The sequence below is a fragment of the Liolophura sinensis genome, chromosome 6 (assembly GCF_032854445.1).
Source record: "Liolophura sinensis isolate JHLJ2023 chromosome 6, CUHK_Ljap_v2, whole genome shotgun sequence".
Classification (NCBI taxonomy): Eukaryota; Metazoa; Mollusca; class Polyplacophora; order Chitonida; family Chitonidae; genus Liolophura; species Liolophura sinensis.
Window position 1 is genome coordinate 68,149,075 of NC_088300.1, and position 13,324 is coordinate 68,162,398.

A 13,324-nucleotide genomic window follows, 5' to 3' on the forward strand; every position below is an offset into this window, starting at 1 on the left:
TATCAGCTTTCACAGAATAATGCCTTTAGAATACGCATGAATAAACCCCAGGACAACAGGTGCGAAATGGTTGAAATATTAGACTTGAGTTGCAGCCATCCTGGATCTGTTAACTTTTTCATCGTGTCTCCAGGAATGAGTCTTTTATTTTGTCCATGTGCACTGGAGTGTGAAATTCTGCTGTTTATATAGATCCAAGTGCAAATCATCTAGAGTGTTATTGTTCACACAACTGATAATTTCTTATGATTTTTTTGATAAACATCACAACACCAATTTTCCCGTAATCAGTTTATTTTCATCTCTGGGTTTATGATACAAAGATTTAGGCCACCAAAACACAGGCACCCCCAACTTCTCTAATTTTCTTCTCTGCTGAACGACTGAAGAACTTGGCCTTGACGATTACAGGTTGTTTTGGGAGATGACCTTTGCCCAAAACTTTGTAGTAGCCCTACAAAGAAGAAAACAAAACACATTCTAATTGAGTATATAATTTATTTATTTGATTGGTGTTTTATGCCGAATGAAGAATATTTCACTTATATGACGGCAGCCAGCATTATGGTGGGAGGAAACCGGGCTGGTGAAACCAACGACCATCAACAGGTTGCCGACTGACCTGGAGTGCTAACCATATTCGCTCCAATAAAAGCACACAAATGAACATACATGAAGTCCTTCAATTAATGACACCCTTAAATATTCACCTCATTTTAACAGATAATCATAGCTTTTGAGGTATTTACTTACTCCTTTTTTTATATACCATATCCAAGATAATTTCACTTCAAAGTTTATGCATGAAAAATGTTTGGGAACGGCAAAAACAACTTGAGGAAAAACACTTTTCGAGTCAAGAGTCTGAAAAATACTGACAAATCATACACAATGACAAGTAACTGTTGGACATGTAATATGGAACCACAATAGTAAAGACTTGAGCAAAGGAGTGAATTTGTGACTTCAGTCAGTATTCCAGCAATATCAATTGAGAGTTACCAAGAGTCAAGCAAAGGACCTTACGTCTACTCCAGGCAGAGACAGATTCTATTTACTGCGAAAGACAAGTGGGGTTTATGTATGTTCAATTGCAGACCAAGACCAGCTACATTTGAAGAGCGTCAGTGTTTGAAATGCTATTAGCAGTGACCTAAAATAATATAAAGGGGCCTTCCCTTATTAAAATAGGCTCAACTTTCGATGGACTGCATTGCTACTTCTTATAATTTTTAGGACAGATATTAGTGCTGAAAGCAAAGAATTACATTTCTCTACCAGTTTTCTTGGAAAAATGAAGATACGAATATGTTGTGCATTAGATGGACTAACCATGAGAAAAAAAAAAAGAAACAAAATATTCCCGCTACATTTACAAGTATACTGGCTAAAAAGAGCAGACCATGCGTCCTAGAAATGAGAAGAATTGGGGTATTTTTTGTTGACTGTTGGCTGAAAGTCATTTACATATATTAGATTGTTGCTTCATCCCCCAGCAAGAGGGTGAAGGGACATGTATAAAGCAAATCCCTCACTTGAATCTTGCCAGGCCTTAGCCAGGTTGTTCAGGTTTTGTTTGCATCTACACTTCTACTGAAAAAACAAAACCAAAAAACAATGTTTACTTACTGCGCGTGTGGTGTCGATGACAGGTGCTGTTCCATCTGCTTTCTTTTTGTACTGTAATCTGGTTTGTTCAGAGACCAGGGACCAGAGCGAGTCAATGTTCACTGTAGGACAGTAGTATTTGTTTCTGGTCAAGTGGAATTGCCTCATGCCAACCTTTCCAAAGTAACCTGGATGGCTGTGGAAGGAAAGAAAACCCCGAAGCAGTTAGAACCAGAATGCCATAAGTGATATAAATGGCACATTGCCACTATGAGGTTTTGAGGCATTGATGATGGATTCTGTGCTGACATTATACAGACTTACTCTGTGGTGATGCTTATCAGACTTACCACCTGTCATAGTTGATTCTGTGGTAATGCTAAACAGACTTACTACTTGTGATAGTTGATTCTGTGGTGATGCTAAACAGACTTACTATTTGTCATAGTTGATTCTGTGGTGATGCTAACCAGACTATTTGTCATAGTTGATTCTGTGGTGATGCTAAACAGACTTACTATTTGTCATAGTTGATTCTGTGGTGATGCTAAACAGACTATTTGTCACAGTTGATTCTGTGGTGATGCTAACCAGACTATTTGTCATAGCTGATTCTGTGGTGATGCTAACCAGACTTACTATTGGTCATAGTTGATTCTGTGGTGATGCTAAACAGACTTACTACTTGTCACAGTTGATTCTGTGGTGATGCTAAACAGACTATTTGTCATAGTTGATTCTGTGGTGATGCTAACCAGACTTACTATTTGTCATAGCTGATTCTGTGGTGATGCTAACCAGACTTACTACTTGTCAAAGTTGATTCTGTGGTGATGCTAAACAGACTATTTGTCACAGTTGATTCTGTGGTGATGCTAAACAGACTTACTATTTGTCATAGTTGATTCTGTGGTGATGCTGGCCACCAGCTTTACCACGACCACCTGGATGCTTCCTGTGTTTGCCTGAAAAAATGATTGTACACATTGGTAAAAAATATCAGGAAACTATATACGGGCATTATTTTTTCTTTAACCAGTGGAACAACAGGAGAAAAAAAACAATATAATAACACATCCACACAGTGTGGCTAAATAATTCTACATGAACAGCCGCTTTCTCCAATCAGAACAACCAAATGGTGAAGTTGTCTGTAACTACAGGTTATTAGTTTCAAATGCCTGATCAAAGAATTTAGTTTCCCAGTATATAATATTATAAGCCAGGTGCAAAACATAGGATTTCTCCAATACATATTTTAACCCATTTTCAAGAATAATTTACTTCATGGTAGTTGTTAACTTTACTGATGGAGGTAAAGAGTAGCGGAAATCAAGATGAAATCAGCAGGTACACGCAGCCAAGCCAGCAAGACTATGGCCAGATGTTATTAACTTTTCTCAGGATGATTTTTCACTGAAATGCAAAACTCAAGACTATTTCACAGAGATGTGCTTGTTGTATATACAAGGTATTTGACTGGGAGGAAACTGACAGAGGCCAGGGGAAACTCACCACCATCCACAGGTTTCTCAAAGGCCTTCCTACATAGGACGGAAGTGGAAACCAGCATGGATTTCAACTCCCACCAACTGTATCATTGTGCTGCGCTAACATGCTAACCGTTAGGCCACATAGGCCCCCTGTACACACCCCAAAGAACAACGTACGTTGTTACACTTCCAACACACAATGAATCTTTTTCCTGATATGGCTGCAATACTGCTGTTGTAGCATAATGAAGGCATAATCATTTATTCATTGGTTCAATGTCTTCCCATCACTCACCAATACGTCCGTGGCCATGGCTAACATGACCCCTCAACTTCCTGGTCTTCTTCTTGCTGGTAGTCTGACAAGAAAAACAGTAAGAAACAATGTTAGTCCACAGAAAAGAGGTCTGAGGACTTTCATTACTCGTCACATGAATTCAAGTCCAATGAGTTTTCCTTGCTTTGGTAATTATGTGAAAACTACCTTCTGTTCAACAACAACCGCATGCACAAAGGATATCACCATACAAGAAAGAGCATAAATAAGATGCAAATTGGTCCCTGACACACAGACTTTACTAACTATGATAAATATTTACTTTCCATTCAAAGTTTCCATATCAGAGTCCAGCTGCACTCTACAGGTGAACTGGGATTGACAGAGTACCCACTTTGATTAAGGAACCCTACTCCCTGGTCATATTTTTCCATCACCACTGTGACCTTGTCTCACCTAAAAGGACTCCTCAAAACCACATTGCCAAAAATTCACAAATTGATTTCCATGCAGTATTAAGCTCGTATCTTGTCAATGGGGCATATGGTACCTCGAGAGAAATGAACATGATTTATGTAACTAATTATGTAGTTAGTCAGAGAATTGTGTTTCTGCTAACTAAATTGGCAGCTGAGGGAGTAAACATCAAGTTTTGCAATGGGTATTACATTTATTACAATGATAGGTCAACTTGATAGTTAAATATCCATCAGAACATTTACAGCCAGTTGGTTAGGGTGATATGCTGGGAGCATGCAGCTGTTGAGAGGCAAGTAGTTTTCCTATCAGGATTTGATATTTATTTGATTGGTGTTTTACGCCGTACTCAAGAATATTTCTCTTAGGCGACGGCGGCCAGGATTATGAGCTCGTTTGCTTTCAGAAATGCAGAGGAACATAGTGACTGAATTATGTGTACCATCAGTTATCACACATGTACATGAATTCATAATTTCACTCAAGATCACCTGCACCGTTTGTCAGGTGGTGCGTTAAAGTACAAAAACTTGACCAGTACCTCAGAATAATGCTAGTCCTAGCTTTGCTCCATTAAGATTTTCATATCTTCACTCCAGCTACGTTCAGATTATTTCCATGTCAACTGAACATGTTGTGCTACAGGAGATTGTTTATTTATATCTCGCAAATGTAGGGGTCTTACAAGGAAAAATTTAATTAAGCAGAAGTCGCATGAAGCTTGGAGACTAAAAGTGATACGCTCTATTTCACGTTATATGCAGTGTGGACCAACGATGACGATAGATTGGCGAAAACGAAATGCAGACGTGAAGCAACGTTACAGACCATGATGGCTGGGTAGGAGAAAAGACCGATTCCGGAAGTGAGCGGGTTAAGCCGAACTTAGCGGAAATGACGTATATTTACAATATGGAGTCAGTCGGGATGTGCAGGTGGTAACGGAAGAAGGAAGAAAATGTCACAACGTATTAGGGTAATTTCTGTTGTTGTGCAACATGTTATGAAAAGACACCTTGCATTTTCACGCCTTTTCATTTCTTGAAATCCAAGACTTTGACAAGATCGTCTTTTAAATATTGGCATGTCATGTACATCATACAGTAATCAGGCCGTGACACTGACTCCCACATGAAATTCATTCAGTGTGATTCAATTGACACTGTCAGTATCACTGATTCGTGTCAACATTTTCATTTGGTTTGACCTGCACTTATGTCGTTTGTTTTACTAGAGTCTTCGCGAAAGAGTTTTAAGTGTGTTAGTTCAATTTTGATGTTGGACCCCAATCAGCAAGGAAGTATTTACATGTAAAATTATCGGAACCGCGATAATTGTAAGAACAATAAGACTTGCTAACCGGTATCTGTGGTGGCTGCTTACCTGCTTCTCAGCAGATTCTTTGAGAAATTGACGTCACGCTACCACGTCACAACGACTTCTACCTCACATATCTATTCAGTTTTTCTTTTTTCTTTTTGTTGCCTTGTGTTTAGTTCAGTGTAGACGTCAGTGTGCCACAACTCTAGGGTCCTTACCTCTATATTCTTCTTGGTGACGGAGAGCATGCTTGCATTGAACCACACTATTACAATTTCTTTCCTGTATTTAGTTTGAGTCGAAAACAAACATTGTTTTGTTGTTTACCTGTAACTACCTGATGTGCCATATGGGGGACCTTCATGGCTCAGTTGGTTAGCGTGCTAGCGCAGCGTAAAAACCCAGGAGCCTCTCACCAATGCTGTCACTGTCAGTTCAAGTCCAGCTCAGGCTGGCCATACGTGGGAAGGTCTGCCAGCAACCTGCTGATGGTTGTGGGTTTCCCCTGATCAAGATGATGTAATTTCTGAAAAAACAATCCGACTGTTGATGGAAAATTTGCAAGATATAAAAATTACCCCAAAATGAACTTTTTTTAAACAAAAATTCTGGGGCATAATTTTCTTCATTTGGCATAGAAACATAATCTTTGTTTTGTAATTCCTTTTCCTATATCGTTTTGTTTTGTTAGAAGTAGGGAGTCAATGACACTGAGACACTCCTCTGGGTAAACCTATAGTTTGGAGATATGGCCTTTCACGGCAGGTATATATCAAAACAATGTTTCGTCACTGAAATTAATGCAAGAAAAATAGGAAAATAATGTTTTTTTTTTTAACAGTGATAGCAATTGAATTCAAATTCTCTTTCTGCCATTCTATACTTAAGGGAGGATAGGGACAGTGATAGCAGTTGCATTCAAATTCTCTTTCTGCCATTCTATACTTAAGGGTGGATAGGGACAGTGATAGCAGTTGAATTCAAATTCTCTTTCTGCCATTCTATACTTAAGGGTGGATAGGGATAGTGATAGCAGTTGAATTCAAATTCTCTTTCTGCCATTCTATACTTAAGGGTGGATAGGTATAGTGATAGCAGTTGAATTCAAATTCTCTTTCTGCCATTCTATACTTAAGGGTGGATAGGGATAGTGATAGCAGTTGAATTCAAATTCTCTTTCTGCCATTCTATACTTAAGGGTGGATAGGGATAGTGATAGCAGTTGAATTCAAATTCTCTTTCTGCCATTCTATACTTAAGGGTGGATAGGGATAGTGATAGCAGTTGAATTCGAATTCTCTTTCTGCCATTCTATACTTAAGGGTGGATAGGGATAGTGAAAGCAGTTGAATTCAAATTCTCTTTCTGCCATTCTATACTTAAGGGTGGATAGGGATAGTGATAGCAGTTGAATTCAAATTCTCTTTCTGCCATTCTATACTTAAGGGTGGATAGGGATAGTGATAGCAGTTGAATTCAAATTCTCTTTCTGCCATTCTATACTTAAGGGTGGATAGGGATAGTGATAGGAGTTGAATTCAAATTCTTTTTCTGCCATTCTATACTTAAGGGTGGATAGGGACAGTGATGGCAGTTGAATTCGAATTCTCTTTCTGCCATTCTATACTTAAGGGTGGATAGGTATAGTGATAGCAGTTGAATTCAGATTCTCTTTCTGCCATTCTATACTTAAGGGTGGATAGGGATAGTGATAGCAGTTGAATTCAAATTCTTTTTCTGCCATTCTATACTTAAGGGTGGATAGGGACAGTGATGGCAGTTGAATTCGAATTCTTTTTCTGCCATTCTATACTTAAGGGTGGATAGGGATAGTGCAATTTTTGGTAGAATCACTCTTTAAATCACCTAGAATCCATTTAATGCTGATGGGGCCTTGGTCACAATAAGCAATCAACAACACGTCAGCTGTTGTCACGGTGTTTTTAACATATCAAACAATTTTATGGTTCAGAAATCATTTTGCTATACTCACAGGCCATTTTGCCATCCAGATGCCTAATTTGTTATGGTCATCCCTCATTTCGTCCCCTTTTTCTTTGGTTTATTAATTGCCATATTTGTGTGCACTGCAAAGAGGGATATAGTACATATAGTCTGTTTTGAATTAAAAATGATATGAGTAAACTTTTATATTGTCACGATCACCTGGTCTGTAAGAGCAGGATTGTCGAATTATTGCAATTTATCCGTAGTATCATAATATATCATCATTTTCATACCTTGTAACCCAGTTTACAGTGGAGAAAAATCAAGTGTAATGGCTACTTTGGTTTCATATAAGCTTATATAAACTGGGAAGCTGTGGTTTATTGGAAAGCCCATTTATTAGATGCTACGGGAAATTCTGAGTACATGTAGCTTTGCTGTTGGTGACTTCATGTGGGCGACATGAAAAACCTGATGTTCAGGTGGTGGTTGGCTTAGAAGAGTACAACCTGTATATACATCTATAATAAAACTGATTACTGAGGGGTAAATTTGTAAAACATACATTTTCATAATTTCTTGGCTTTTGTGGTGTCATTTTACGATGTCTGGGTAAAAAAAGCTGTGGTAAATTTCAGTTGAGTACATATAAAAGTAGGAAATGTTGTAGCACAACTAATATATGCTGGTGAAAACCTGTTGGCTGTAAACAGATCTTTATTCTTCAATATTTTGTGATTACAGCTGACTGTGAACTTAACGAAGACACAAATAAGGATAGACTACAAGATGGCTTGGTAAAGCTATGGAGAATGGCAATACGAACAGTGTGAGAAACCTTCCTCCAGGAAGGCTGAACAACATCAGGCAGCAGTTTGAGAAGAAGTCCAACAATGGGCATGTTGGACCAGCATTACCAACCAAAACATCCAGAGCGCCAAAAATTCCAGTCTCCAGAGGGGAAGGTGCAAAGTCGCCAAATGCGACCACGGACTTCAACCAAGAGAATAAACTGGTACAGGAATATGGCGTGGATAGGTCTACTCCTCCAATACCACCAAAACAGATGGCTATACCACCTATACCACCGAAAGAAAATTCTACCGCAAGTAAAATCCAGCTGTTCAGTCCCCCAGGCAATAATTTACCACAGTGCAACAGAGGAGTTACACCAGCAAGTAGGAATAGCCCAGTGGGGGGTAGTGTGTTGCCTATACCAATCAGCCCTAAAACTGTTATGGCAGAGGCAACTGGCAGCAAGGGAGACCACCATGATGTAAGGCAGCCGAAAGCTCTAGGACAAGAAGATATCAGCAAAATGTACGCTGTGGTGAACAAAACCAAGAATGGTGAAACATCTACTGAGAAAGCTGCCAGTGGAGCGAGTGCTCCACACACTGCTAAGTTGTTTGAAGGCAACTCACAACAAACAAACATAACTCCGAAAAAGCAAAAACCTCCATTAACAGACAAACCTAGACTGTCAAAGAAGCCCACTTTCAGTGACAGTGAAAGCTCGCCAAAGAAAACTGGTGTGCGACAACGGTCCCCAAAACGTCCCGCTCCTGTTCCCGTGAAGGCAAGCCTCAGCTCTCCAGGATTGAACAGCACAAAAACAAGCCCTGACCAAGCATTACGCGATGGAGAGAAATCAATCCAGGAAAGAGACGAGAGGACTTCAGCTCCTCCCAGGCCACCCCAGAAACCCCCAAGAACCCATGCTCACGACAAATACTTAGATCCGAAAATAGCAAATCTGAAAATCCGTATAAGTCCCCGCCAAAGTATCCATTCAAATTCAAGCTCAAGTAAACAGGATGTGGCAGTGGCGAATACAACGAAAACATCCCTTCATCACAGTAAAGACCACAGAAATCAGGCATATTCTCAAATGGATATAGACTTTAGTGACACAAGTTTAGGGGATGAAATTAACAGGCGGCCGAGCAGACCCAAGCGACCTCCTCCCCCTAGGCCTAAGTCTAGCCCATCCTTTTCATCGGTGAAAGGTTTCAGCTACCAGGAGGATGTGTCCACAGGTCAGAAGAAGAAAGAACGCAGATCTCCAGTGTTTGACAAACATGGCAAAGTGCAGCAGCCTGAGATGGTGAGAAACATCATGTACGAGCCCAGTGCAGACTTCCTGCCACTTCCTGTCCTCAAGCCGTCCCCCAGGCCCATGCCTGTGACGTCTCCCCCAGGGGTGCACAATGCGCTGCACAATGAAATAAAGATGGGTCTGCTACCACCTTTCTTCAAATCTCCTCCTACAGTAGACAGAGGGATGTTTAGAAGCTGCAGTGATGAGTGTCTCTACATGGAGCCCAGTCTCTCTGGTGACCCAGTGTACATGGATCCTATGGAGTCGTGCAGAGTTACTGCCCTTGATGACACTTATGCTTCTCATGATGTGGAGGTATACATTGATGCTGATGGCTATGCTGTTCCGCACAGGTTTAAGAAGCAAGGTGGGCCCCAATCACCGGTAAGTACTGTCCTTTGCTTGACTGTGTTTGCTTGCTGTGTGGCCTTGTTTTATTGTGGTTATGTTGTCAACACTAATGTTGTCTTGTAAATCTAGGTATAAAAATCTTTCTTTTATTACATGTAGCCCCCTTGAACTACTGAGCCCATGCATGTCAGTGTCAGTCAGGAAATCAAGTAAAAAGAAAAACATTGAAATGAGTTGCATTTAAAAGTTGATTTGTGTTTATCATGCCCTAGTATTAATTATTAACGGCAGTGTGATCTCTACAATGACTTGATCGCAGCTGTTAATGTTTGACTCCTGTTTTATTTTTTCTCCCTATTATTTGCAAGCATCTCGTATATAGGTGTGTTGCAAAGTCTTTTGTTTGGATTAGAGCTAGTAAGAATGTATAGCAGTTAATGTACATGTACCGTGTGTATGTGTACATGCAAGATAAATTAGCCAGACTGAGAACCAAAAGACGTTCAAGTTTTGTTTACAAGATGCGTTATAGTATTCTATGACCGAGCCAGTGAAACATATGTTCATTGTCTTTGATGGCCTTCCAGTGAGACAGCACTGTAAATATGGCAGTATTTTCATCTGGACTCTCCAGTGACGAGGTTACAAGACACCTTTGTGGCAGTTGAGAAAAAAATATTAAAGGTGACTTTGAAAAGAATAAAGATTAATACAAATTCAACCAGCAAGCCTTTGTTATATTGTATATTTGTATGTTCTCAGGGCCCTGGTATGAAGGATAAATTCCGTGGCTTTTTCCAAATGTTCTCTGATCCACCACAAGATCAGGACACTCCTAGGAATCAGAAGAAGAGAATTGCTGCTGTAAGTATACAGTTCTGCATATATCATATATATTATGTATGTATAGTACATATATATATATATATATATATATATATATATATATATATATATATTAAATAAAGTTCTGTAATGAAAACTTGGTCTGAAGGTGATTAAACTGGTATTGTCAGCTTTATGCAGTGTGTGGTGTATTCTTGAAGGTTGATATCTGACCCATTGTTTGTTATGTCTTGAATACAAATATTTGCAAATACAGTAACGTGACGCATGCTGTTGACATGTTTGTGAGAAATATATGACTGAAACGTTTGTAGATGTAGGTGTTCAAGTTCAATATTTCATCAACCTTTGAAATCTAATAGTTATAATATGAGGCCAGTATATTTGATCGTGTGCCATGGATAGTTGTAATTTGAGGCCAGTATGCTTGATCGTATGCTATTAAGAGTTGTAATATGAGGCCAGTATGTTTGATCGTATGCTATTAAGAGTTGTAATATGAGGCCAGTATGTTTGATCGTATGCTATTAAGAGTTGTAATATGAGGCCAGTATGTTTGATTGTGTGCCATGGATAGTTGTAATTTGAGGCCAGTATGCTTGATCGTATGCTATTAAGAGTTGTAATATGAGGCCAGTATGTTTGATCATTTGACATTGATAGTTGTAATTTGAGGCCAGTATGCTTGATCGTATGCTATTAAGAGTTGTAATATGAGGCCAGTATGCTTGACCGTATGCCATTGATAGTTGTAATATGAGGCCAGTATGTTTGATCGTTTGCCATTGATAGTTGTAATTTGAGGCCAGTATGCCATTGATAGTTTAAGATGCCTGCTGTTTAACTTTTGACTGGGTGTGGTGTCTTGTATGTACAGTGTATTCTACACGTCACATCGTGTCACATTATGCATGCATGTTATGTAGGTTTTGTGTTCATTGGAGTGGAACTGCATGCAGCATTAATATGAATGTATTGCTTCATTTTGATGTAATTAATCTTTTGTTGACATTGACATTTACATGTATCTCAAGATTCATTATCAAATGGTACTCGAGCATACACACCAGTCCAGTGTGTGAAATGTTAATTGCTGGTTTACAATCTTTTTGCTTTCAGCTGTCCAGTAGTGTACATGATCTCCATTGTTAGGGTTTGCACTTTCCTTATTGCCCAGCTGTACACTTAACCTTCCATGTACTGTATTTTCAAGCGATAGAAAGTACGAGTTAATGTATGTTAGTTCAGGTGAACTGCATGTAGAACTCTTCAGCTATATGTACATGTATACACTGCAATGTAGTAAAAATAATATTGTACAATCAGCCTGCGGGAATATTTATAGCAGGCCAGTTACATTTAGAGATGATAGATTTGTTTGCTCACCAAACAGTGTCTTACTCACATGATTTGTAAACTGGAGAGGGAAGTGTTTTATCAAGCGGCCATACAATGTTATGACTCTGTACATATCATACATATGTGTTTACCTGTGTTAGAGATAGATGATTGAATTTGTATTCTGCTTTTACATGAATGTGTTTATGTATTGGAACATCGATTGACCAGTTTTACTTTATGTGTGTAGGGTGTGGTCCGAAAGTCCTGGGATGTAAGTTCGAGTTTTAAAGCTTTGCTTGTAACTTAAACCTGCGTTGGCCAATTCACAAATTTTTATAGGTCAGATGTGTAAATCTCAAACTTTCACATTCTCTGCATGGAATATGATGTGTATCTATCCCATTCAAAAGACGAAACTGAAAGCAGTTATTGAGGTCAGTGTAATTATTTTTACAATATACATGTATCTTCACAGAGGTTTACAGGTAACATTCATGATATCTTGTGTTAAAGCATATATTAAAGCGTAACTGTTTATGTATATTAGAAGGTGTATATATAGGCCTACTGCCCTACATACAGTGTATATACAGTGATGCAAAATGTAGCCCAGACCAAGTTGCACATTTTACTTAATTCTGAGACTTCAATTTATCTTACAAAGGTGTCTTGAGCTTTATTTGAAAGGTACATGTAGGGTGATATCCTGCTGGAAAAAGTTAGGTTTCAGTACCAAAAGAAGTAATTTGCAACATTTATTTGCCCCTAAAAAGTAATTTTTTTGAGATGAAATATTAGTTTTTGCACTGAATATGGCTTGTAAACGCTGATGGTCAACCCAGAGCTAGCTTACATAACGCATAGATTTATGCACATTTAGTGGACAAACCAAGACATCTATAGTGTAGCTGTTATCTAAATAGTTTTTTCCATTAATTTGTTTTTCTTCTGATTCAAAAGTGCAACATGCATCCTGATTCTTCAACCTTTTTAGCCACTCGCTCTGCAACCAATATTTTGGAAAATTCAAAGAGAGCTATGAGGTGTAGAGAAATAGTGATGTCTCAAGAAGTACTGGTAATGTGTAATCAAACATTTTAACATGTCCAAAAGATGTTAATCTGACTGGTTCATCTTAATCAGACCTGACTGAAGCCTGAATACTATTTCAGAACCTGCAGGAATATGTGAGTATGTGAATCGGTGTAGGCATTTCTCCAGACATATGTCCCCGATATGTCCCCAAATATCATGGTGTATTCATTTGGATCCAGAAACTCATAACCTATAACTCTGAGATATGCAGGACTTCAGTAAACAGCTTGATCAAATTGTTGTTATCGTGTTTATATTGCAGTTTGGCCACTCTTGTTGGCACTGACCATCAGTTTGCACAGATGGCTTTGATACAGATATGCTTGCACATGTTTCTTGTTGCTGATGGAATGTATGCTTGCAATGCACTGTATGCAAGTGCTGCATGATGTCAGCTGTTGAAAGCTTTACACCCATATTTACTCTATTGTCTCTAAATCTTTGCATGAAAAAATGCATCCTCTTAGA

The 13,324-nt window shown here is 38.8% G+C and overlaps 2 protein-coding genes across 4 annotated transcripts in view; one reads left to right on the plus strand and one right to left on the minus strand.

The window, feature by feature from the left end:
* Positions 1–276: 276 nt before the first annotated feature.
* LOC135467458 (large ribosomal subunit protein uL15-like) lies at positions 277–3,535 on the minus strand (the record flags this gene model as incomplete). Its single annotated transcript, XM_064745232.1, has 4 exons — positions 277–454; positions 1,630–1,804; positions 2,498–2,573; positions 3,397–3,535. Coding segments are annotated over 4 exons (519 nt in total), but the record flags the coding sequence as incomplete, so codon positions are not given.
* Positions 3,536–4,776: 1,241 nt separating this feature from the next.
* LOC135469136 (DENN domain-containing protein 2A-like) overlaps positions 4,777–13,324 on the plus strand; it is a 30,365-nt gene continuing 21,817 nt past the window's right edge. The window contains exons 1-5 of one of the 3 annotated variants that reach the window (XM_064747670.1): positions 4,777–4,831; positions 7,867–9,607; positions 10,337–10,438; positions 12,009–12,032; positions 12,934–12,948. In XM_064747670.1, coding sequence (XP_064603740.1) covers positions 7,928–9,607; positions 10,337–10,438; positions 12,009–12,032; positions 12,934–12,948 — 1,821 coding nt within the window. In that variant the 5' untranslated portion in view covers positions 4,777–4,831; positions 7,867–7,927. The remainder of the gene's footprint in view (positions 4,832–7,866; positions 9,608–10,336; positions 10,439–12,008; positions 12,033–12,933; positions 12,949–13,324) is intronic. The other 2 variants (XM_064747671.1, XM_064747672.1) reach the window with 2 other exon arrangements.